At 40.0% G+C, this 27,064-nt stretch overlaps 1 protein-coding gene across 5 annotated transcripts in view; it reads right to left on the bottom strand.

Moving 5' to 3' along the window:
* Positions 1 to 27,064, bottom strand: part of LOC139759605 (uncharacterized) — a 77,272-nt gene that overhangs the window by 48,610 nt on the left and 1,598 nt on the right. For 3 of the 5 annotated variants that reach the window (XR_011715117.1, XM_071681920.1, XM_071681917.1), the window contains exons 2-9: positions 24,478 to 24,608; positions 20,108 to 20,239; positions 18,179 to 18,352; positions 16,868 to 16,997; positions 11,687 to 11,904; positions 7,920 to 8,125; positions 7,381 to 7,568; positions 3,232 to 4,715 (exon numbers count right to left, since the gene is read on the bottom strand). Coding sequence is in view for 4 of the 5 variants with exons in the window: in XM_071681920.1 (XP_071538021.1) it covers positions 3,232 to 4,715; positions 7,381 to 7,568; positions 7,920 to 8,125; positions 11,687 to 11,904; positions 16,868 to 16,997; positions 18,179 to 18,352; positions 20,108 to 20,164 (2,457 nt within the window). In the remaining variant the exon portion in view is untranslated. The remainder of the gene's footprint in view (positions 1 to 3,231; positions 4,716 to 7,380; positions 7,569 to 7,919; positions 8,126 to 11,686; positions 11,905 to 16,867; positions 16,998 to 18,178; positions 18,353 to 20,107; positions 20,240 to 24,477; positions 24,609 to 27,064) is intronic. The other 2 variants (XM_071681918.1, XM_071681919.1) reach the window with 2 other exon arrangements.

The raw sequence follows: 27,064 nt of genomic DNA, 5'->3' as shown, positions 1-27,064 counted from the left end.
ATTTGCCTCAGCTGTAGTGAATAGGTTATGAGAGCTGAAATACAGTATGAGATTAGTTAGAGACCATTAACACCCCTAACTCCTCTACACAGATATTTACACAAGCTGGATAACTTCTCAAGAAACAAATTCATGCAATGAGTTTTGTGCCTCTATTCTAAGGCCACCTACCAAGTCTTGTGCTGCCATTGCACCAGTGCAAGGCAAACTCTCCCCACAGACACTCATCTCTCCCTGCAGTCATTCATCCTCTAGCCATACCAATAAATAGCATCATGCTAAATTTAGAGAGCAAGGAAGAAGATAAGTAGGTAGAAGCTGGCAGGCAGCCACCAACCAGGGAAGTTGTCAAAATCCACTCCTTCGATCCAGGTTGCTGTCTTTTCTTTCTGCCTCACCTACACTTGGACTGCTTGCATTCTGTCCACTAACATACAATCTCTCCTTGTCACACAAAAAACTAGACCACGCTTAACTCACCTAACTCATTCTCCGCAACTCTAGATTTTCCAACGGTGAGTGCTTTGCATTAGCCCTGCCTTTTGGTGAAATAGGAACAACACATAGAAGTAATAGGTAGGAACATTAGGGAGATGCAGTATGTAGGAGCATTAGCTGGGAGCATCTGGTAGAATTATCAAGTAGTAACATTAGGCAGGAATATTAGGTAGACACATTAGGTAGAAACAATTGGTAAGAACACTGGGTAGAAGCCTCGGAAAACACTACACCAGAGTTGCCCTCTGTCAGTGGCCTGTTAAGGGTGAAGCACTAAAGGCTAAGAAGCAGCAACAGAGTTCAAGTTATGGAGATTCTATATTCATGGCCACCCCCCTTAAAGGGAGTTCACAAAAGGAATGGGCATCAAAGATATAGACAGATAGAAATCAGATAATCCTGAGATGATGATTTGTCTTTGGATTAAGTGGAGTTATTTTATTGATGTAGCACTGAAAGCTGACCAAGATAAGAGATGATGTTTCCAGAATAAGCAGAGGCAGTGGTGTGAGCAGCTGCCTATCCATGACAACACTCATGCAGCTGGTAATGTTATCAACTCTTGTAATTTTGCTATCATGAAAATATATCAATGAATCACACTGATTATAACAGCAAAAAATTATCATATCAGATGAGCATAATCAATAATCACTCATCAATTTTTCAGTGCATGTAAAATAAATGATAAAGCAAGTGCAGTGGCAACTCATTCCACACTTTTTAGTGCATTGTGCTGAAACAACCATGAAAAATGTTAGGTTCAGTATATCTTTTTTATACAACTTGAAAAACTGAGATTCACAGGGATGGACATTAAGGGGATACTTGATCAAAACCTTAAAAGTTTATATACCACTTTGATGATGTCAATAGTGAAACATTCTCTGAAAGATGCTGAGACAGAGTAACCAAATGAAACAAGAAATTTGTTAAAGAAGATTTAACAAGATATCTTTATAGTGCAGGTTGAGTATCCCTTATCCGAAATGCCTGGGATCTAAAGTGTTTCGAATTTTGATTTTTCAAATTTTGGAATATCTGCATATACATACTGAGATATCTTGGGGATGGGAACCCAGTCTAAACACAAAATAAATCCATTTATGTTTCATATACACCTTATACACATAGCTCGAAGGTAATCTATACACAATATTTTTAATAATTTTGTGCATGAAACAAGATTTGTATGACACTGAATCATCAGAAAGCAAAGATGTTGCAACCTCAGCTGCCCATGTAGACAATATATGGTTGTTTGGCATCACCTTCATTCCTGACTGAATCTATATGCTACTGATAAGCAATCATTTTCTTACACTTATTCACACATAAGTGCTTAACAGTACAATGAAAAATAATATGTTTTGAGTAATTAAGCAGCACAGTAGCATCAGCAGAATACCTGTATCAGCTGTTAAACAATAACAACAACAAACAACTGCAGGTTTTCAGTTTCCACCTATGATGCTGTGTTTTGATTAAAAGGTTACAGTACACTGTATTTCATTTAAAGGTTTTATTTGAGATACAAAAACAAGTAAGCATCTATGATAATTACAGGTAGCTGTAAATGTAATAAAACTGTGAGAAAAATTTCAACGCAATAATGTTGCTAGTCATGTTATGCTCAAACATGGCATTTTAGGTGGAGATGAAATTCAGATTTCACATGAAAATAATGTTTTGCACTTACCAAAAAAAAACTTGATCTCTGCTTAAAAAGAAGATAAATGCAGCAACAAATACTAGAACTACATTTGGCCTGAGAAACTTGAGGGGGAGGGTACATCACTGTTGACATCATCATGAGAAGGAACATCAGAAGTTGAGGAAACAGAAAGTGGGTCCTCTAAGCATGAGGAGGCATTCTGCTGGATGGCATTTTTAAATGTTTCCTCCAGAGTCATCTGCCTCATTAACAATGTTAAAATTTTTAATCTTAGAAGTCTCTCTCTGATTTTATAAACTGACATGATTTCTTGTTCTGTTATGAATACACGCTGCTCTAGTCCTTTAGCGAGTCCATTACAGATTTTCACCATGTCTATAGGCACTTTTTCTGCAGTGTTAACAAAGGCATCTTCATCATCTCTATTATCATGACCACCTTGATTCAGAACCATTTCAGCTATATCACTGCTACCCATACGGGCATCTGCAGGCCTTTTTGACATTTTCAACAATATCTTTGTACCACAGAGCAGAGAATAAGCAAAAAACACACTAAGTAATGCACAAAGGTCTGGCGGTAAATATGGTTTGCTGCAAATTGGTGCCAACAGAGCATCAGAGCCCAGCATGGGCAAGTGAGGTCAAGTGTGGAATTTTCCACTTGTAATGTCATGTCGCTGCTCAAAGGGTTTCAGATTTTGGACCATTTCAGATTTTCGGATTAGGGATGCTCAACCTGTATAAAAGCAGTGAAAGATCTGCACAACCTATGTGCAGAAATTGTGAATGCTGACTGCATACAGAAGTTTTAAAAGTCTTATGATAGTAGGAAATGTTAAATACATGAGGCCCTATGAATGTTAAATTCTTGTACATATAAGTAATCATAAATAGGTCAAAGAAGGGAAGTTGAATTTGAAGCCAGGAATGTTACAGAAACTGATAAAGAAAGTTAAAGAGAAGCTTCCAGGGAAAACACTAAATGACTACCTGAATATGTGAGCATATACTGATAAAGCTCTATCAGAGCGGGGAGGGGTATGCAGACTGTCTTACCTGGTGGCGTGGCTGCAGAGGATTAACCGAGAGGTGGGCAGGCAGAACCCCAGAACCTCCAGGCCCCTGGTAATCCATCCTCGTTGGAGGAGCAGCTTCCCCACCACCAGTAATACCAATAGGAGCAAAGCTGACACCTAGTTGTCTCTGTTGTTGCTGTGGTTGCACCTGGGCATAATGGTGTGTAGATGTGCTGCTTATGGGTGGGCCAGCATGACTATAACCATGACTGGCTTGGTCTGATGGCATATAAGCAGAGCTAGCTGGCTGCTCAACAGTAGGCTGAGAGGCAGTGTATCCAGATGGACCTACTGGCTGAGCAGGTACAGGGCATAAGAATGAGGACTGAGCACCTGCTTGAGACACCTGATGTTGATGTTGATGATGCTGATGAGGTTGCTGCTGCTGTGAAGTGGACAACACCCCAGTTACAACAACAGGCTGTGTGACATGCATCTGACCTGAAGCAACACCTGGATCCTGTGGAACAAGAAGACCAACCCCAGATGTGGTAGTCATGGTATTCACTCCTGGTGTCAGCACAACAGACATTGTTCCTGCATGACTGGTCACAGCCGGGGGCAGTCCAAGTCCAGTTGTTGGTGGTGGCATTCCAAGAGCCATACTAGAGCTGGGTGGTGGTAGAGTTGCATTTACATTAGGTGGGTATGATGTTTCAGGGGTACCATGTGGGGTTACACTTGTAAGTGGACTGGAGGTACTGACAGTATATGAAACAGATGGAGTTGAATATGAACTACCAAGTCCTAGTGATCTTGCCATACTTGATGGTGGGGCTATTCCATCACTGAGAACTGGTGTCTGGTTTATGGCAATATGACTGTTTCCAACAGACACTGCTAAAGATTGTGGAGCAGGTTGCTGCTGCACCATGGGGTTTGGTACTCCCTGTGGGTCATGCATAGGACTTGGGTGTGCCTGATGACTTGCAGGTACTGGTGCCACAGGAGCAGCAACTTGTGTTCCAGTTGCAAGGGCCACCAAACGTGGACCATCAGGGGTGTTAATTATCTGTGTGCCTGGAGGCAATGTTACTAGCTGAGTGCCAGATGATGTGTGCACCAATTGTTGGTTTGCTGCTGCAGCAGCACTAGAGACAACTGCAGGTGCTGGCAGGTGTACAACTTGCTGAGGCAAAGATACAACTGTGGCCTGTATCACCTCTTGTTGTGGTAGGACTTCCTGAGACACTGCTGCTCCACCAGGCTGCAGATGTGGAGCCAAAACTGTGTGCATGACACTGGCATTCACCTGAGGTCCACCCACTTGGCCCTGCAGAGGGACCTGAGCAGGTGCCATTTGGGGATGGCCGTGTGGAGGGACCATTTGAGAATGAGGAGGTACCTGTGGTGGAACCATCTGAGAATGTACCATTTGAGGTGGAGGAGCTGGTGGAGCAGTCAGTTGATGAGGAGCCACCTGGACTGGAGCAATATGGGGCTGCCCAATACCACCACCACCACCTGCAACATCATCATCCATATATTAGAGCTGTAAGTAACAGAAATCCCCACCTAATCCAGAATAGAGGCACTCCAAAAAATCTGACTTTTAACCGTTAAACAACTCTATTTTACTTGAAGTATGATACTGAGAGCAGTGGTCGATGCACTCTGATAACTAATTAAAAGCGATGTGGTTTCATCCCTAAAGTCATGGGGAAAGGTCAAAGGGGCCTAGATATAAACAAAGGGCTGTGGTATTCGGTGTATTGCACAAGACAGCTGATGAATAGAAGTGAGCGAATGCATCCTTTCTTCATCTGTTCCTAGTACTACCTTGCCAATGCAGTGATTGAGTATGAATATATATATTGTATCCTTTTATAATACTTGATCTTCATTTCCCACTTCAATGAGGTAGTGCCAGGAAACAGACAAAGAATGACCCATCCACTCATATACACACACATATATACATACATGAACATACACGTACATATACATACATATACACATCAACATACCATATACACATAAATATACAGACATATACACATGTACATATTCATACTCACTTGTCTTCATCAATTCCTGGCATCACCCTGCCCCACAGGAAACAGCATTGTCACACCCTACATCAGCAAGGTAGTGCCGGGAAAACATACAAAAAAGGCCACATTCGCTAATACTCAGTCTCTCACTGTCAAGTGTAATGCACCAAAACCAAAGCTCCCAATCCATATCCAGGCCCCACAGACCTTTCCGTGTTTTACCCTAGATGTTTCACATGCCCTGGTTCAGGCCACTGACAGCACGTCAACCCTAGTATACCACATCATTCCAATGCCTTCTATTCCTTGCACGCTTCTCACCCTCCTGCATGTTCAGGCCTCGATCACTCAAAATCTTTATCACTCCATCCTTCCACCTCCAATTTGGTCTCCTGCTTCTCCTTGTTACTTCCACCTCTGACATATATCCTCTTTTTTAACCTTTCCTCACTCATTCTCTCCATATGTCCAAACCATTTCAACATACCCCCTTCTGCTCTCTCAACCACACTTTTTTTTTTTTCACACATCTCTCTTACACTTTCATTACTGAATCAAACCACCTCATACCACATACTGTCCTTAAATATTTCATTACCAACACATCCATATTCCTCTATACAACCCTTTCTAAACCTCATGCTTCACAACTATATAATATTGTTGGAACTACTTTTCCCTCAAACATACCCATTTTTGAACTACGAGATAAATTTCTCTCTTTCCACACATTTTTCATTGCTCCTAAAACTTTAACCCCTTCCCCACCCTATGACTCGCTTCCACTTAAACAGTCTCATTTGCTGCTAAGTCCACTCCCAGACATCTAAAACACTTCTATTCTCCAATTTTTCACCATTCAAACTCATATCCCAACTACCTTGTCCTTTAACCCTGTTGAACCCAACAACCCTGCTCCAACCCACAACCAACTTTGAGATATGTAAGATACATATCTTATGCCATGCATAAAACCTTTCTCATGTTAAAATATTAATTTACTATCAATGCCTATCTTACCCTCTCACCACCATTCACGGTAAGCATTCCATCAATTACAATAAACCACACTGACAACTCATTTATGCCAAACACTAACAAAAATTTTTTCGTCAAGAGGGATGTTACCAAAATGAGATGAAAAACTGGACTATCTTCTGCATATCTTTATCAGGAAACAATGCTTGATTCAAACACAAATAAGAACTAAGCACCTAACAACAGCAGTCTACTGCAATCCTTACTTAGATCATTGCTTCATCCACCATTAACATGGCAGAGGTGGCAGCATGATAAAAAAATATGTACCATTCATGAGTACTTAAATCATATACGAGATGATTTAGTGCTGTCTTTAAGTGAAGAAAATATATGTGTATAAAAAAGAAATTCAAGTTCAATATAACACACATTCATTATGTACTTCTATTGGCATCACACACTATGTATCTATATCTCTGAGGCCCGTTCTCTGGAACTCTCTCATGGAGGAGGCCACAACAAAAGCGTCACCATAATTGCTTAACTCCAGTGCTGATTCTGAGCCTTTAGTGCCTTACCCTTCACAGGCATCTGGCAAAGGACAACTCTAGTGCAGTGTTTTCAAAGGCTCTTTAGTGCCTCGCCCTTAAAAGGCAACCGGCAGAAGGTAACACTACTGCAGTGTTTTTAGAGACTCCTACCTAATGTTCCTACCACCTATTTCTACCTAATGTGTCTACCTATGTTTCAACCAACAACCAACATTCATACCTAATGCTCCTGCCTAACTCCCTACTTATATCTACTGCTCCTAACATCTTCCCAAAGGGCAGGGCTATCTCATAGCACTCACCACAGAAAAATCTAGTTACAAAGAATGAACTATGTGAGTGAGGTGTTATGTGTTATGAGTAACAAGGAGAGTTTGTATAATTGAGGACAGAATGCCAGCAGTCCATGTGTGGGTGAGGCAGAAAGAAAAGAAAGCTTTCTGGGTCATGGGAGTGCAATTTGACAACCACTGGAGTACTGCCTTACTACACACCATCACTAACCCTTCCAATGCTCAGCAGATAGTACTGGTAATATACCTCCCTAGTCGGTGGCTGCCTATCAACTACTGTCTACTACACAAAACACCATGATAAAAATACCTAATGCCACATCTGGTTGCTGTGGGGGAGGTTGGGTGAAAAGAGGTGCTGGTTGCTGAAGCTGTTGCTGCTGTTGTTGCTGTTGTTGCTGCTGCTGCTGTAGCTCCTGCTGCACTTCAGCAATAACAGTTTGAGCCAGATTTACTACCAGGTCCTTAGCTTGGTTGAACTGCTCTTGATTATCATGCCTGATAATAATTAGTCTAATATCAGACCAAAGAGATGACAAATGATCCTTACAATATTCCAGTAATGTCTTACAACCTCTAAATTTCCTGTGATAAGGATTAATATAAACTTCATGCATAACTATAAAAAGCCTCAGTTTAATATGAAACTAAATTTTTTTCCCACTATCATCAGTGTAATGGTGAAATATATATTATGACTTTATTACTCAGAATCCTGCATAACATAAATATGGATTTCATTCTTCAATATTATTGTAATTTACCTTTCAAGCAGTACATATCTTACAACAGGAACTTGGAAGTAGTATCTAATGCAAAAAAATTCCACTAAATTTATCTAAAACTTACTCCAGGTAAAAATGTAAGGAGTCCTGTGATTCCTGGCCAGTGGAAGATTCCTGATAACCAGAGCCAATGCCACGAATAGATATAGTCACCCCTGTTTCATCCTGAATGTAACGCAGGTTCATTCCACTCTCTCCTAGTAGACGAGCTCGAACATCAGCAGGGTTAAGGCCAATATTTACAGGTAGAAATACCTTTTCTCTGAATATCTGAAATATTCAATCAGAACAATCATGGTAAAGAACATCAAAACAAAAATAATCAACATAATCAGACAACAAAACAAAAACTCACCATACTTTTTCCATACTTGATTGCAGTTTCTTGCTTTATCAAGGTAGTGCCAAGAAAGACACGAAGAAAGGCACATCCACTCACATACACATATATACAAACATATACATATATACATATACACACACATATGTACACATGTACATATTCATACTTGTTCACAGTCATCCATTCCCAATGCCACCCTGCCCCATAGGAAACAGCATAAATGCACAAAAGAAAAGTAAAAATTATAACATATACATTCTTTTCTTTTCTCCCACACCTGATGGCCAGCCCCCACATCAGCGAGGTAGCACCAGGAAACAAAGAAAAGCCACACCCCCTGACATCCATACTCAAGCTGTCAAGTGTAATACACTGAAACTACAGCTCTTTATCCACATCTTGGGTAAACATCTGGTTTACCCCATATGTTTCATATGACCTGGTTCAGTCCATTGTCATATCAACAATGCATATCTTGTATAGTTTACATTACTATCATTATCATTATTATCATAATTATTATTATAATCATACTTAATCGCAGTTTCTCACGTCAGCAAGGTAGTGCAAGGAAACAGACGAAGTATGGCCCATCTACTCATATGCACATATATACACATAAATGCCCATACACACACATATACATATCAACATGTACACACATATACATACACATACAGACATAAACAAGTACCCTACACATGCACATATACATACCTATACATTTCAATGTATACATACATATACATACAAAGACATGTACATATACATACATATGTACATATTCATACTTACTGCCTTCATCCATTCCCATAGCCACCCTGCCACACGAAATGGCACCACCCTCCCCCGCATGAGGTAGCACTATGAAAAGACAACAAAGGCCACATTCGTTCACACTCAGTCTCTAGCTGTCATGTGTAATGCACCAATACCACAGGTCCCTTTCCACATCCAGGCCCCACAAAACTTTCCATGGTTTACACCAGACACTTCACATGCCCTGGTTCAATCCATTGACAGCACGTCCACCCTGGTATACAACATCGTTCCAATTCACTCTATTCCTTGCACACCTTTCACCCTCCTGTATGTTCAGGCCCCAATTGCTCAAAATCTTTTTCACTCCATCCTTCCAATTTGGTCTCCCACTTCTAGTTCCCTCCACCTGACACATATATCCTCTTTGTCAATCCTTCCTCACTCATTCTCTCCATGTGACCAAACCATTTCAATACACCCTCTTCTACTCGCTCAACCACACTTTTTATTACCACACATCTCTCTTACCCTTTCATTACTTACTCAATCAAACCACCTCACACCACATATTGTCCTCAAACATTTCATTTCCAACACATCCACTCTCCGCACAGCCCTATCTATAGCCCATGCCTTGTAACCATATAACATTGCTGGAATCACTATTCCTTCAAACATAGCCCTTTTTGCTCTCCGAGAAAATGTTCTCTCTTTCCACACATTCTTCAATGCTCCACCCTGTGACTCACTTCCACTTCCATGGTTCCATCCACTGCCAAATCCACTCCCAGATATCTAAAACACTTCACTTCCTCCAGTTTTTCTCCATTCAATCTTACCTCCCAATTAACTTGTCCCTCAACCCTACTGAACCTAATAACCTTGCTCTTATTCACATTTACTCTCAGCTTTCTTCTTTCACACACTTTACCAAACTCAGTCACCAACTTCTGCAGTTTCTCACCCAAATCAGCCACCAGCGCTATATCATCAGCGAATAACAACTGACTCACTTCCTAAGTCCTCTCATCCACAACAGACTACATACTTGCCCCTCTCTCCAAAACTTTTGCATTCACCTTCCTATTAACCTCATCCATAAACAAATTAAACAATCCATTTACGTATTCATCTATTATATTTGATCAACATTTCCTGTATCAGTGAGATAGTGCCCAGTCCTCTGTTCTTAACTCTACCTCGCTATCGCGGGAAATGGCGAATAGTATGAAAAAAAAAAATATACACATACACACGTTCATACTTGCTCATCTTCATCCACCTCGTGCCACCCTCCCTAACAGGAAACAGCATCGCCATACCACATGTCAGCAAGGTAGTGCCAGTAAACAGATGAAAAACAGGCCACATCCACTCACACTCATTCTCTAACTGTCACGTGTAATGCATCGAAACCACTGCTCCCTCTCTATATCCAGACCCCACAGACCTTTCCATGGTTTACCCCAGATGCTTTGCCTGTCCTGGTTCAGTCCATTAATTGCACGTCAACCCCAGTATACTACATCATTCCAATGCACTCTATTCCGGGTATGCCTTTCACCTTCCTGCATGTTCAGGCCCCGATCACTTAAAATCTTTTTCACTCCATCCTTACCCACACACATATATATAGGCAACTAAAACTTATTCCAAAAAATCTGCCATATAACAGTATATCCAACAATAGGTACTTTATTGCAAAAGATATCCATATAACAAATAAAATTCATTATAAAATGTACAACAGGTATTTTGCACATTATGAATTTAGACAAACTGAGTAATTACCGATTTGTACTGTGGAGGGACAGCAATTTCAAGTGATTCATACATATAATATTTGTGAAGCATATATATAATTGAGAAAAATGGTATGGTGATATAACAGCTATGAGCTAAGGAACATCATCCTATAACTATCCTGATATGAATTTCATGAGAAGTAATAATTCATTATTATCAATTTCATAAATCTAATTAAATTAAGCATATGTACAGATAATCTTTATCTGTATGGGAAAACAGTGAATCATACCAAGTTTGAGGTTTTCCAATCAAAGTCATAGATAATCAATAAAAAGTTTACTGCATTGTCTGCTGAATGCCCATCTATCCCATCCTATTCAGCTCCCTCTCTATCTCCAATCCTATTAAACAGATATTCATATCCCTTTTTACTATCAACTGAATATTCTGTTAAACAATAAAGAACGGTAGGCAAGTTGTGTGGATTATAAGGCCCTGAATAGAAAAAAAATGAAAAGTTGGTGTGCAAGAAAATTTTCTTCTTCTTCAAGGAGATTTCAGAAGGGTTGTGAGAACTTTACAAAGAAGAAGCACTATATGAGAAATCTAAAAAAAAAAAAAAAAAATCAATCATAATACTACACTTTCTTCATTATCCTTAGTCACTCTCTCCCACGTAAGTGAGGTAGTGCAAGGAAACAGACAAAAGAATGGCCCAACCCACCCACATACACATGTATATACATTATGACAGTAAATAGATGCAGAGAAGTCTGTTGGAAGAGTGAGAGTGTACCAAACAATTAGTACTGTAGATTACTCACTCCAAAAGGTGAAGCTTATACGACAAAGTATATTCTGAATAACTGATTGAAACACACATACATCACAATTATATACAAATATATGAAAAGGGATAACATCTTTTCCCATAAAATTGGTGGGGACAATAAGAAAATTTCAAGATATGGACTAACGTTCGTAATTGGAGGTGGTTGCGTCTGAGGTGGTGGTGCTGACATATCTGGTCTTGGTGGTCGAAACACCAGGGGCCGAGGGCCACGTGGGCCACTACCTGGCCTGGGTCCCATTAGGCCAGGTGCTGGGTTAGGTCTTGGTCCTCTTGGTCGCTGCATGCCATGGTTCTTACGGTGGCTATGGTCCATGATGATGTGCATGATACGTCCAACCGCCACTTTCAAGCAATGAAAATCAATTGAAATACAGTACAAAGGATAATACAAAAGTCAATCTCATTTCACTGTGTACTGAATTTATGAATACAAATGAAATAAAGCTAACCAAAATATTGTATCAAAGAAAAAACCTTGTTAAATTTTTGAGCACTGCTGAGCTTTTCCCCCCACATCAACAAAAGATAAATGAGAAAATTGATGGTTTTGAAATCAGAAAACTTTTTTCCCGAAGCAGTGTCCCAAAAGCATAAGAAAGTCTTTAGGATATACTATAGGAAAATATATATCACAAAGCTGCTTCCAAAACACTTGCCTCTCGTGATCTTTCTTTTCATGGCCAAGTGCATAAGCACCAATAGTCACCCATCTCCCACTATCCACTTTTAGTTTTACCTATATCAATCTAAAATTTACTTCCTTACACTCTTATCACTTACCTACATCAATCTAAAACTTACTTCCTGACACTCTATCACACACTCCCACAACTGCTTCAGGAGCAATACTACTCCTTTCTTAGCTCTTGTCCTCTCACCAACTCCTTAATTTATTCATAAGACAATTCCAAACCATTCTTCCCCTTTATCCTTCAGCTTCTTTTCACTCAAGAGCCAGAACATGTAGGTTTCTTTCCTCAAACATACTACCCATCTCTCCTCTCTTCTCATCTTGGTTACATCCACACACATTCAAACACCCCACTCTGAGCCTTTGAGGAGAATGGTCACTCCCTGCCTGGCTCCTTCTGTTTCCTCTTTTAGAAATTAAAATGCAAGAGGGGGAGGATTTCCAACCCCCTTTATTAACCTTCTATGACACGCAGGGAATATGGAGGTAGAGTTCATTCTCCACTATCTCTGTTGCTGTTTGAATTCCTTTTGTATCTACAGCCATGTTCACTCCCAAGTACATACAGCTCTCCAATCCCTCCAGGTTCTCCCCATTCAAACTCACAACCCTACAGCACTCACTTCCTCTAGGTTTTCCATATTCAAAAGCACACATAATCTATCCTGTCTTGTGCTAATGCCACTCTTCATAATCATATTTCTATCCATATTAACTCTACTTCCTCCATTCACACACTCTTCCAAACTCAGACACCAGCTACTACAATTTCTCTTTTGATAATTTCACAAGATCCATGTCCCCTGCATACTATATTTGTGACCCTCCCTCCAAGACCCTTACATTCACCTCATTAATCAACTGGTCCATAAACAGATTAAACAGCCAAGTCGAGATCATACAACCTTAACATACACCCAGCTTCACCTGGAGCCATCCACTCTTCTCTTTCCCTACTCACATACAGGCCTCACTTTCCAAACAAGAACCCCTCACTGCATATAGGCTTCTGAATACTTGGTTAAGAAAAAGGTACATTCACAAATATATGTGGACAAGTGGGGTTGGACTAATAAACATAATAGGATTTTGTGGTATTCAGCAAACACTCAATGCAGAGGTTGATGGATGTGAATGCACTGAGAAGCAGGATGTGGGATGTCTGTTCATTTCTTGGGAGAGGGGACTGAAAGTCTAACATATTAGGAAAAGTACGGTGACTGAAAGGGTGGTAGCATGAACAGAACATCTAAATGGGAAAGAGCAGGAAAGTTACGGGGCATGTGGACTAGAAGTCTGCTTTGAAGAATCTGTGTGAAAAGTACTTGAAGAAAGGGACTTTACTGTCATTTCTGGATCTGGAGAAAGTGTATAATAGTGATGATAGGGAGCCCTTATGAATATTTGAATATAAGGGGTAATCAAGAAGTTAGTAAATGATCTTAGTTTTCATCAAGAGACTAAGGCTTTTGTGCAAGCAGGACAGGGAAAGGCCAAGTTCCCAATGAAGGAGGGTCTATGTCAATGATACCCAAAGACATGGTTAATGCAAACAACATACATAAATTTTAGAAGTTGTATGATAGAAGACAATCTGGCCCCATGAGTGTAAAATTCCCTCTCCATGCAATAGAAATTAGTATTCAAAAATGGGAGTTCAAGTGTGAATGTTTAATTACTTTACTTTGGGAATGGTGTGGGAGGCAAATGCAAGTGTTTTAGTGCAATGGCAGGTCTACAACATGCTGGGGATTGGGGAAAGGAAGGGTGGTGAACCAGATGCTGTTTGAAAATATTAGTGTGTATGAAAGGAGGGACTTAAGATTGAATACAAACAAAAGTAAGCTAATGCAGTCCAACACGATGATAAAACTGGATCATCTGAGCGTATAGTGAATGAGAGGATCTGGAGGAGTATTTTTTTTTTTTATTATTTTCATGTTGGGGGCTCCAGGTACAGACATAAATCCACATCAAGGATGGGCCCTACTTGAAATATATGAAAGGGAGAGAAAAGAGACAAGGAAAAGTACTTACAACTTTCTGAGGAAGTAAAAAATCTGTTTTTTGAAATGTGTTAGGTCACAGTTATTGGCAAAGACACATGAGGGAAAAGAATTCCAGAGCTTTGAGGTGTAAGGAAACAATTATCAAAATGGAACACCCTCAAGTTTCTAATGGCCACACAGTTATCACATGATGCAGTAGACTGACGAGTATTGCATGGTCTACCTAATGGTAGACCATTGCTTTGGGTGGAAAACCAAAGTAATACCTCTAGAAGAGGGAAAGTGAATCAAGCACAGGGCAAGTGGGTCAAGTTACGAGGTTAGCCTGATAGAGTTATAAGTCAGACCGCTTTCAACTAAACTCTGTCTAGTTAGGAAGCAGAAGCAGAGCCAGAACCACCACAAATGTGAGAACAGTAATCCATACAAGGAAAGACCATTCTATTGTATCAACTGAGCAACTGTTTGGAAGAAAAGAAATTTCAACATCTTAACAGATAGACTTAGATATTTCCAAAACATGAGGTTTCCAAGACAGGGTGGATGTTACAGTAATACCAAGTATGTTCATTGAGTCAAGAGGTGGATTTATTGACCCATTAAAAGAGATAGGAAAGTTGTGAGGAATTTTCTATTGAGAAATGGGCAGAAACTGGGTCTTGGAGGCATTAAACTTAACCAAATTTCATCTACCCCACTGAGATACCCTGTCCAAGTCTGAGTTTACTAAGTTGTGTAAAGAAGATATGCAGATCGAGTAAGAAAAGAAGACAATTTGAAGCATGTGCAAGAATGCAGTGCTGAGTCATCAGCATATGAGTGTACCTGGTTATTTGTACATGAAAGGAGATCACTGATAAAAAAAATTATGGAGAAAAATGTGGGAGACAGGACAGAACCTTGAGGGACCCTACTGGTGATGGAGAAGGTTGGAAAGACTGATCTATCAACACCCATGGAGATGGATCAGCCAGAAAGGAGGCTTGATATTAGGGAGCAAAGTGAGGGAGGGAAGCCAAAAGAAGGGAGCTGAGAATGAGACCCCAATGCCACAGTGGCAAAAGCTTTTGATATTAAGGGCAACTCCATTTGATTCCCCAAAATCTTTCTCGATTTTGTGGAAAGAAAATCAATAATGGAAAGAATATCTCTAATGGATTTAACATTATGGTAGACATACTGGTGCTCAGTGAGAAGACAGAATCAAGTATCTGAGGATTTAGGAGTTAATGAGGGCTCAAAACCTCTGAAAATAGTAGATGTCAAACCAACAGGACGATAGCTAGGATTGGATGTACCAATGCATGCTTCCAGGAAAAAGGGCAAGTTTGGGTTTTCAAACAGAAACAGAATAGTTGAGCAAGCATAAGTACAAGTCTGAAAGCACACTCTTTCAGTACATGGGGAAGGATGCCATCATGTCCATAAGCCTTGCTTGTGTCCAGTGTGAGAATTGCTTTGGACATTTCAAAAAGACATTATACGGAGGGGCATAGAATTAGTAAGAGGAACATCAGGGCCTAGAGGAATATCAGAGTCATCCAAAGTAGAGTTAGATAAGAAACAAGAACCAAAGAGAGTTGCTGTGACAATGAAAGAGACAACTAAAGTACCAACAGAAAGGAAAAGTGAAGGAAAGGTAGAGCAACAAAAGTTGTTTGTGATGCCTTCAGCTAAAGATCAGATACACTTATCAATGGATGAAGAAGAGAAGCTACTGCACTTTCTTTGGCTGAAGGATGCTTTGCCTCAAGGAGTGTGGGGTGCTTTAGAAATCAGGAAGTAGGTATGGCAACAAAAGGAACCAAGAGGCTTGAAATAAGTTGTAAGGTGGGATAGGGGAATGTCTAGGTGCATTAAGGAATGTGTGGAAGGAAAGGTTACTCTCTGTCTAGTAAAAGATGGGCATGCCAGTGGGAACAGTTGTCCTTACAGTGTTGTAAAGATGTTAGTATTGGAACCTGACTGCAAAAGACAAAGGGAGAACATATTGGAAATGAAAATGTCTAAGGTTAGTATATGGTGTATGGTGAAATGATCATGTAAAAAAGAACAGTGTAGAGGGAGACAGATATGGAAGGAAACACAGTCTGATTAAGAGAGCTAAACAGGGTATGCTGAAATGACTTATACATATGGAGAGGATCAGCAAAGAAATACTGACTACCAAAATGTGTGTGTCAAATGTGGAGGGATGAGGGGGAAGGGGGAAACCAAGGAGATGGAAAGATGGAGTGAAGGAGGCTTTAGGGTATTAGGACCTAAATATTCATGAGTGAGAGGTGTGAAGAGCACAGAATGAATAGATGTTCTATACAGGGGATGATATGCTGTCAATGGCCTGAGATGGGGCACATGGGGCAGTCAAGGTTCACCATGGAATAGTCTGTGGGGCTTGTCTGTGGATAATGAGCTTTAGTTTTAGTACACTATGCATGACAGTTCAGGAGATGATGTGTACAGGCGACGCCTCACTAGGGCGGGAAAAGCAACTGGGTTAAAATCTATTTTTTTTTTAAAGAAATTAATTATGGATTTGTTACAAGAACATAAATCAGGGAAGACTTGAAAGAAATGGGCAACTGCTTTATACAGTTTGATGTACCTTTGACATCCTGCTGATTTATTGCTTGAATGTGCAAATAAAGAGGACGGTCCCCAGGGCTCTTGTTGGTGTTCTTCATCTCTTCTTGATTCATGTAACGACCTCGTGTAGACACAGCTGCACCTGACATCTGAAAATCATTAACAAATAAACTTTTTGCTTATGGCAAACATTCTTTAAGCCTTCAGACATACAATCAATAAAAGTTTTGCATGACAAAGAAAATTACTTGCTAAAATGATCACAAATAAATTCCAGTGTTTGGCATCACAAGAAATCCACTTAATCTTAGTCACTACTATATAACAAACAGCCTATCCATACACCTAAAAAAAATTCATTCTTGTTTACATGGGGTACCTGCATATATCTATCTTTCACTTAAGATAGATAAAATGTACAAAGGTATGCATCTTTAATGGGAATATTTGCATAACAAGAGTCCCAAACCAAAACCCTGCATCAATGAAATGTCTAGACCAACTATATTTCCTATACAAATCCTTTAGAACTGCCACATCTATGCAGGAGGAGGATGAGAAGTGTCAGGTGTCTATGCTTACACTGTAGCGTTTCTGGTACATTTCCAAGGACAGGGGGACATGTTTCTTGCAATTATTTAATACATTAGCCATTAAGCATATACACCCATGCCGCAGACTGACCTTCATTGGGAACCAGTCAATCTCCTCTCTTCCTACTTGTACACATGCCTTACATCCTTGATTAAAACTTTTCACTGCTTCTAACAGCATATCTCCCACACCAGATACTCTTAAGGCCTTCCACAAAGCATCTCTATCAACCCTATCATATGCCTTCTCCAGATCCATAAATGCCACATATAAATCCCTCTGTTTTTCTAAATATTTCTCACACTCAAAATACCTCAAAGGAGCTTGACCAGGTGAAGAGGATACAATACAAAAGATTGGTAAAGAAAATAAACAGGAGCATGGTAATGAGAAATGTAATGAGGGGGAAGCCTGCAGGCATTCTGAAAAGATAAAGCAGGACACCTGCTGAAAGAGGGCCCAGAAATATATGAGAGGAATGGAGCATGTGAGGAAAGTGGGTTTAGATATGGCAACCTGGAAACTACTCTCCCATGACCATACCCTATGAGTTCCCAAGAGGAATGAGAGAGCATTGACAAAGATTAATAGAAAGATAGACATGAATAGATAGAGACAGACAGACATAAATAGACATTTGGAGAAATATATTGAAAGACAGATATAGACAGACAAAGGCAGAGTGATGTATCCAATATGCTATACCAATCCAATTCAAAACCAAGAACTGACTGACCTTGCTGATTTCCTCTTGAGTAGATGAACGTGTTAGAAAGTTTCTGGCACTCATTGGAGCATCATTGATGATAACCTCCTCAAAGAAGAGATCATTTGATTTGTTGTTCTTTGTTCTACTCTTGTTAAGCTCAGACAGCTTAAGCTGGCCTGAAGCCACCAACATAGCATTGACCTACAAAGTAAGGGTTTGTAACACTCAGTACGCTTACAATGTGATATGAAGTTTATAAAACAATCATAAAGATAATACAAGCCCTTCTCAGTACAGGAATGAACACTTAATCTAAAAAGAAGTCTGGAAAAATCACCAGCATCTCAACAGAGACAAATGAACACACAAAATCATCAGAAAATATATATTTTTTTTGCATTTGAGCTTATAGCAAATCTGCAACAAACATGTGCTGTAAAATAAATATCTCCTAGGAGACCCTAAAGTAAGTCCAAGATATGGTTAAATGATGACCCACACACAATACACTACAAAACACGTTACTCACATTACATGAGAAACTCATAAAAATGCAGGGATATAACTCCACACTGAAAGCTTGCTGTTATCACACAAAGAATTAATGTATCCATAAATTATAACAGCCACATTGACATTACACATCCCTGCCGCAAACCAACCTTACCTGGAACCATTCACTCTCCCCTCTTCCTACATGTACACATGCCTGAAAAATTTCCCACTGCCTCTAGTAACTTTCCTCCCACACCACATATTCATAAGGCCTTCCACTTGGCATCTCTATCAACCCTATCATATGCCTTCTCCAGATCTATAAATGCCTCAAACAAATCCTTCTTTTCTCTTCAGTGTTTCTCACACACATACAGCTCCTGAAACCACATTGTTCCTCCCCAGTCTAATTCTCATTAATGCCTCCACCCTCTGAGTCAACTCTCTCCCACACAACTTACCAGGCACACTCAACAAACTTATACCACTGTAGCTTGAACACTCACCTTTGTCCCCCATGCCTTTATACAATAGCACAATATTTGGATTCTGTCAATCCTCAAGCAACTCATCATGATCCACACACACTGAAAATCCTAAAAACCAATCAACACAATCTCCACCTTGCTCAAGACATTCAACTGCAATACCATCCACTCCAGCCACCTTGACACATTTCACCATACACAAGGCTTTTACCAACTCCTCTCTCTTCACCAAACAACCTTCTACGACTCTCTCAATTAACATACCTCCCCAACTCAAACACCCTGCATCTGCCACTTTATCATCCAACACATTCAACAGTCCTAAATATTCATTCCATTCCTCCTCATCTCATCCCTATCTGTTACCACTTCTCCATCTGCCCCTTTCACTGATACTCCCATCTGTTCTTTTATTTTTCTAATTCTTAACCTTCTTCCAAAACATCTTACTCTCCCTGAAGTTTACTTATAATTGCTCACCCTAACTCCCATTTGCCCTCATTTTAACTCCTGCACCTACTCCTTGACCTCCTGCTGCCTTCTCTTGTACAAACCCCGATAATTTTCATTCCTTCCTTATTAGCAAACCCCATACACCTCTTTTCTTTTTCTCAAGCAACTTCACTTTGTCTTCTCACTACTCATTACCCTTTTTCATCTATCCATTTCCTAGCTTCTGCATACCTCATATTTCTCTTGCACATGCAATCACTGTTTCACTAAACAAGAAACAAGTGGAGGATATACAAGGCAGTAAATCAAACCAAGGGAAACTTTAAGAAAATTGTTTGTCAGAACAAAACCCCATATTAACAAGAACTAGACAGAACTACATACATAAAGTTCCACATATTTACTGAAGTCGTATATTAGTACATCATAAAGGTAAATTAAATATAAGTAGAGGATATATAAGGCAGTAAGATAAAAAAAGAAATAGCATGTGCTGGAGTACCATAAGGATTTTACACACCTTTGCAGCTGCTTCTTGAGCAGCTTTTAGACTTGCAGCTGATCCAGTTTCCTTCATGCTCGGTTACGCACATGGAATGTCAGCCCCAGCTCCAACAAGAGCAAAGTCCACATGTGATGAATTGTATGTAGTCTACAAAAAACAAATAGCATTCATAAATCAAAGCAATGTAACATTTCATTAATTTTCTTATCTTTACATTTATACCTTCTCACTCTGCAATGTAATGCCTCAAAACAAAATACCTTCAAAATACAACAGCAATAATAAACTTAACATTCTTCCACACATGCTAATTACTAAAACAAAGCTACAAAATCCCTGGTTATTTTGTCACTGCTCCTAATGAAAATTTTCAGTTTTCTTATTCATCAACTATGCAATAATGAAATAAGCACTAGGGAATAAGGTTCAGAAGCAAATACTGTAAAAATGAAAATTCTGAAGGATGAAAAACAATCTCTATCACAAGCAAAGTCCTGTGAGATTATGAGTGAGCACTTACACTGTGGGTGGGTTGAAACTCAATTTTACCCCAAAAAATGAGTTACACTAATAAGGAGTAACCCACCCTCACCATTAAAAAAAAATTAGACCACCTGATGCTCATTCACTGCAGCAAACAATAATTATATAACTCACCAAGGCCTATGTTGGCATGGCAAGATGAGCTGGTGGCAAACCATCTTCTTCCTTTACACACTGACTGAACTGAAGGTAGAATATCCAAGATCCATAACCCCAGGGACTAATCAAAGTGCAGATTTGGGATTTCTATGAATTTTAGAAGTATGGGTCACAGATTGTGGTTTAAACACATCATGACCTTACTGGGTGTTTTATATACCTATTCCAGGTTCTATAATTTCATTTTTCCATACTTCACAGTTTCATACGTATCAATATTCACCATTGGGAATGGTTGATTTCCTCCCATACATATGGCAAAGGGACTGAAGCCCTCACGTCCTCCATTCTCAATGATTTAGAGCAAATCATCTCCCACTCTACCCATATTCCTGACGGCTGTGACCACTCTCCTAATGTTCTGGTTCTGTTTTTCACCTCCAGTCCATCCTGCTGTAACTACACAATCTCGCCCCCAATAGGTTCATCTAATCACACTCTCATAAATGTATTTATTCCAACTGCATCTTCCCCTCCAGCAACAGCGCCTTCTAAGCATAAATACTGGCACCACAACAAAGCTGACTGGAATAACTTATGTAACTTCTTTTCCGACTTTCCTTAGGTAAACTATTGTCTCTTATGTGCTGATGCTTCTATTTTCGCAAAACACACAGTAGAGGTTATTCTTATGGGAATGGGAGCATTTATCCCCTCCTCCACTAGATGACTTTTTCAAATTCATGGTTCAACAGTTCCCACTCTAAAGCCATTTATGCAAGATACCAGGTATACTGGACTTGGAAAACTTTCCTTCCTTTAACTCCCATGCAGCTTTTATCACTGCCCATAAACAAAGCAGGTATGTTATCTGTAAGGCAAAGCATTTGTCTATTCCTAGGAAGTGCATTAACTTCTCGTCATTCACTAATGGATCTTTCTGGTCTTTAGCGAAAGGCATCTCTAACAACTTCTGTCTCTTTACCCTTCCTTCACTTTTCAATTCTGCCAGTACAATAGCTGTCACTCCCATAGACAAAGCAACTCTCTTCGGTCCCCATTTCTCCTCTAATTCCACCTTGGACGACTCTAACTTTCCTTCACCCCTGATGCTCCTCTTACTAATCCAATGCCCCTCCCCATTCTCTTTTTGGACCATCCAAAAAGAACTTCTCTCCCTAGGAACAAGCAAGGGTTGTGGTCCTGCTGGCATCTATTCCCCTGTAATGAGAGATGTGCCTCTGAACTTCCACCTGTACTTGCTCATCAGTTCCGTTTCTGTTTAAAAACCAAAACTCTTCCTTCTTCTTGGAAGCATGCCTTGGTACATTCAATCCTTAAGATGGGTGACCATTCTGACCCCTCTAAATATCATCCTACTTTTTTGACATTTACCATTTCAAAAGTCTTTGAATTCCTCCTCAATTCCCATATCCTTAGACACCTTGAATCTCAGTCTTCTCTCTGATCACCAGCATAACTTCCATAAAGTAAGATCCACTGATGATATTCTTCCCTAACTCACTTATGTATGGTCATCATCCCTGAAAGATTCTCGGGAGTCTTGTATAGCTGCCCGTGTCATATCCACAGCTTTTGACAGAGTGTGGCATTGGGGTCTCATCTCTAAGCTCCCTTCTTTTGGTTCCCTCCCTCACTTTGCTCTTTCATATCTAGCTTTCTCTCATGTTGATCTATCTCAGTGGGTGCTGATGGATCAGCCTCCCCCCTTTTCCATCTGCAGCAGTAGGTTCTGTCCTGTCCCCTACACTTTTTCTCCCTTTTTCAACAATTTCCCCTTTTCCACAAATAACCAAACACACTCATATGCTGATGACTGAACACTGCATTGATCCACATCCCTCGATTCTGCCCCTTCTTTCATCCAATCTGCATCTTGCCTTAACATAGATTCCTCAATAAACTGAGTAGGGTAACCCAGTAGGGCAAACAAAATCTAATTAAGCTTAATGCCTCCAGGACCCAGTTTCTACCCATCTCTCTTTAAAAAACTCCTCACAACTCTCGTCTCTCCTTTGACGGTTCTGTAATTCCACCTCTTGACTCAACGAACATACTTGGTTTTATTGTAACATCAACTCTTTCATGAAACTCCACATTGCGGAAATAATTAAGTCTGCCATTACGAAACTGGGAGCCCTGTTTAGATGCTGAAATTTCTTTTCTTCTGAACAGTGGCTCTGTTTATAAAAATTGTTTCATGCTTGCTTAGACTAAAGTTCTCACATCTGGGGTGGTTCTAGCTCTGCATCCATACTTAACAGAGCCGAGTCAAAAGTGGTCTGACTTATAAATCCCTCTTGCCCTATGCTGCAGTTTTGGTTCACTTTCCCTCTTGTATAGGTATTAAATTGGAGTTTGCTTCTGAGAGATGGCTGCTTGTTTGCCCCCAACAGTAGCTAGAACACAAAATACTTGGCAAGTTATGGCATCACATGATTACTGTATAGTCATTGGCAACTCAAGGGTGGGCCATTTTGATAACTGCTTCTTTCCCTACAACTCACAGTTTTGGAAATCTCTACAGTCTCAGTCTTTCCTAATAACTATGACCTGGCACATTTTAAAAGACAGGTATTTCACTTCTTCCAAAATTCGTAACTGCTTTCCCTTGTCCCTCCTTTACCCTCTCATAATCATCTCTATATCTCAACTAAGGCCTGGCCATGATGTTGAATTTTGTCTGTGACAAGAGACTTCAATGTAAGAAAACAAAAAAAAAGGAGCACCATAAGAATAAAAAAAAAAAAAGGTCTAGTTTGTTCACACCTACTCTCTAGCTGTCATGTATAATGCACTAAACACTTAGCCTCCATCCTCAGATAAGCCCCAGGGAACTTTCTGTGATTCTAATTTTCAATACTGTACTTGTAATTATCAATTTGTACAGCATTGGAAGGGATTTTACACTCATAGTACCCTATCTCTTAAACATTAACAGCCATCACACACCTTTTCATACATTTGTAAACTGTTAGCTACTCTACCCATCTATATCTGTGGTGCCAGTTCCCTTCATGAACTCCCTCCAGGGGATGGCCAAAGCAAAAACATCTCTATAACTGTTGAACTCTAGTGCCGCTTCTTAGCCTTTAGCGATACTTCTACCTAATGAGTCTACCTAATAAAACTGCCTAAAGTTACATTGTACTACTTCTACCTTATATTTCTACCTAAAGCTCCTGTCTAACATTCCTTAGCAAGGTCTTACTTGCTTAAAGGCACTGACACCATAGTCACCCTAACCACAGACAAACCTCACAGACCTTCCAGTGGATATCCCTAACCACTTTAAATGCCCTTGCTCAACCTAGTGACAGCATGTTGCACAGCCTGTATACCACACTGCTCCAGTTCTCTCCATTAACAATGACTTCATCCCTGTAAGTCACTAGTTGGCCAAAGGCTGGTCCAAAATGAGTATGCAGTCTAGCTGAAAGGAAACTGACACACAGAGAAAGCCAATGTTCCCTATCAAACAGATAAAGAGTTAAATATCCTAACTCAGATATTCCAAGATATTCTACCTCATGCTTGCAGGACAAACTGCAGAAGGGAGAGAAATAAAAAGTAAAGTATCCTGTGTTCCTAAGCAAGATACATAAAAACTAAGCAGAATCAAAAGTGAAATTGATAAAAACATGAATCTCAGACAGCATTAGTAAGCTCTAAATTTTGAAACAACTGATTTAACAGAAAGAAGTCATGAAAACTTTCCTTACCTAATTTTGGTATTTACTGTGCTCTAATCAGTAACAGAAATTGATCAATATATGCACATTTGGGACAGAAGCGGTGGACATATCCATGGTGGATTTTCTTGCACAGCCATCATCAGTACTGTGTGTACCTGCTGAAAATGTACATGTTGTATGACACAAAATTCATATGATACCCTCACAATATACATCATTCTAATATTCAAAACATACCTGTTTTTTTCATTGAAGGCTCTAATCTTCTAAAATGTGCCAGGTTACAGTTAAAGGGAAAGACATGAAAGAGTAGAGAGTTCCAAAGCTTCAAGGCATAGGGAAAGAAACAGTTAACAAAATGGCCAACCCCTAATTCACAAGCAGCCACACAGTAATCATACACCACAGCAGCCTGCCAAGTAGTGCATGGTCTAGCTAGAAGTGGGGGCACACAAGCAGACAGCTATTAGGAGCAAGCAAAGTAATTCCTATGAAAAAGGGAAAGTGAACCAACAATGCTGCTTAGGACAAGCAGACCAAGCTTTGAAGTTAGCTGGGAGACTTTATAAATCAGACTGCTTTCAACTTAACTCTGTCAAGTAAGGATGCAAAGCTTGTATCACCCCAGATGTGAAAGCAGTAATCCATACAAGGATGGATCAAACCTTTGTATAAACATAACAACTGTTCAAAATTGAAGATATTTTGACATCTAAACAGAACTCACAGTTTCTTAGATGCAGACGTAGCTATTTCCATAACGACAGAGTGAATGCTACAGTAATACCAAGCATGTTCACCAAGTCAAGAGTTGGAATTACAGAATCGTCAAAGAAGACAGCAGTTGTGAGGAATTTTCTAGAGATGGACAGAAACTGAGTCTTGGGGACATTAAACTTTACCAGACTTCATCTATCCAACTGAGATTTCCTGTCCAAGTCTGGCTTTACTGAGGAAGTTGTAGCAAGACAAGATTCACATCAAGAGAGAAGGAACAGATATGAAGCTTGAAAGAGATGATGAAGTCAGTCACAACTGGGGGCAGCAAGGTCAAACGCCATGTGCAACCATTCAGGAGGTCACATCAGGTACACGGGGGGGTGAAGGCCAACGAAAACATATATATAAGCTGGAGTCCTGTTCTTTTGTACTCGAACTAAGATCAAGAGAGTCGAAACATTATAATCAGATAGTGTATCCCACCCAATCTGTGTCACAAACAAAAGTCCACATCAAGGCCATGCCTTAATTGTAATAAAGAGATAATTATAAAGCAGAAAAAGAAAAGGTGAGGAAAAGTATTTACAAACTTTTGAGGATGTGAGAGACTTACATATAACCTGGCACATTTCAAAATGTGCCAGGTTATAGGGATTGAGAAAGACATGAGAAGGTAGAAGAGTTCCAAACTTTCAACATGCAGGGAAAGAAGCAAGTACCAAACCGACCAACCCTAGAGCTCCCGATGGCTACACAATAATCAAGTGACACAGCAGCTTGCCAAGTATTGCGTGGTCTCACTTATGGTGGGGGCACACAAGCTGCCAGTTCTCAGGAGTAAAAACCAAAGTAATACCTATAGAAGAGGGAAAGTTAACCAACATTGCAGCATCAGGCAAGGGGGTAAATTTGGAACTCAGCCTGGGACTCGACTCTGTCAAGTAAGGATACAGAGTTAGAACCACCCCAAATGTGTGAGCAGTGCTACATACAAGGACGAGTCAATCCCTTGTATACACGGAGTAAATGTTCAGAAGAGAAGTTTCGACATCTCAACAGGACACCCAGTTTCTTAGAGGCAGACTTAGCTATTCCTGTAACCTGGGGTTTCCAAGAAAGAGCGAATGTTACAGTAATACCAAGTATGTTCATCGAGTCAAGAGGTGGAATTACAGAAAAGTCAAAGGAGAGTTGAGAGTTGTGTGGGGTTTTCAACAGAAAGATGGGTAGAAATTGGGTCTTGGAGGCACTAAATTTAACAAGATTTTGTCTACTCCACTGAGATATCCTATCCAAGACTGAGCTTCTTGAGGAAGCTGTGTCAAGACAAGATGCAGATGAAGTGAGACAAGAGGGAGCAGAATTGAAGGCTGTGGATGAATGCAGTGTTGAATCGTTAGTGCATGAATGCATTAAATTATTTGTGGAGGTGAGGAAATCACTGAAAAGAAGGAGAAAAAGTGTAGGGGACAGGACAGAACCTTGTGGGACACCAATGTTAATGGATGACAGGGGGAAAGCTAATCCATAAACTACCAAAGAGATAGACTGGTCGGAGAGGAAGCCAAGTATAAATGAGCAAAGTGAGGGAGGGAAGCCAAAGGAGGGAGCAGAGAGATGAGACCCCAATGCCATTCCCAGTCAAAAGCCTTAGATATGTCAAGGGCAACTACACATGACTCCTTAAAGTCCTTCTGGGATAATGATCACACATTAGTGAGACAGGAAAAAATATCACCAGCGGATCTCACCTCACAGAAGAAATACTGGTGATCAGAGAGAAGACTGTGATTTTTGAGGTGTTTAAGGACATGGAGTTAAGGAGGGATTCAAAGAATTTGAGAATGGTAGATGTCAAAGCAATAGGATGATAGTTAAAGGGGTCAGAACAGTC

This window comes from Panulirus ornatus, chromosome 33, assembly GCF_036320965.1.
Source record: "Panulirus ornatus isolate Po-2019 chromosome 33, ASM3632096v1, whole genome shotgun sequence".
NCBI classification, from domain to species: Eukaryota; Metazoa; Arthropoda; class Malacostraca; order Decapoda; family Palinuridae; genus Panulirus; species Panulirus ornatus.
Note: the sequence above shows the minus strand (reverse complement) of the source record. Positions and strands in the feature narration are given on the sequence as shown.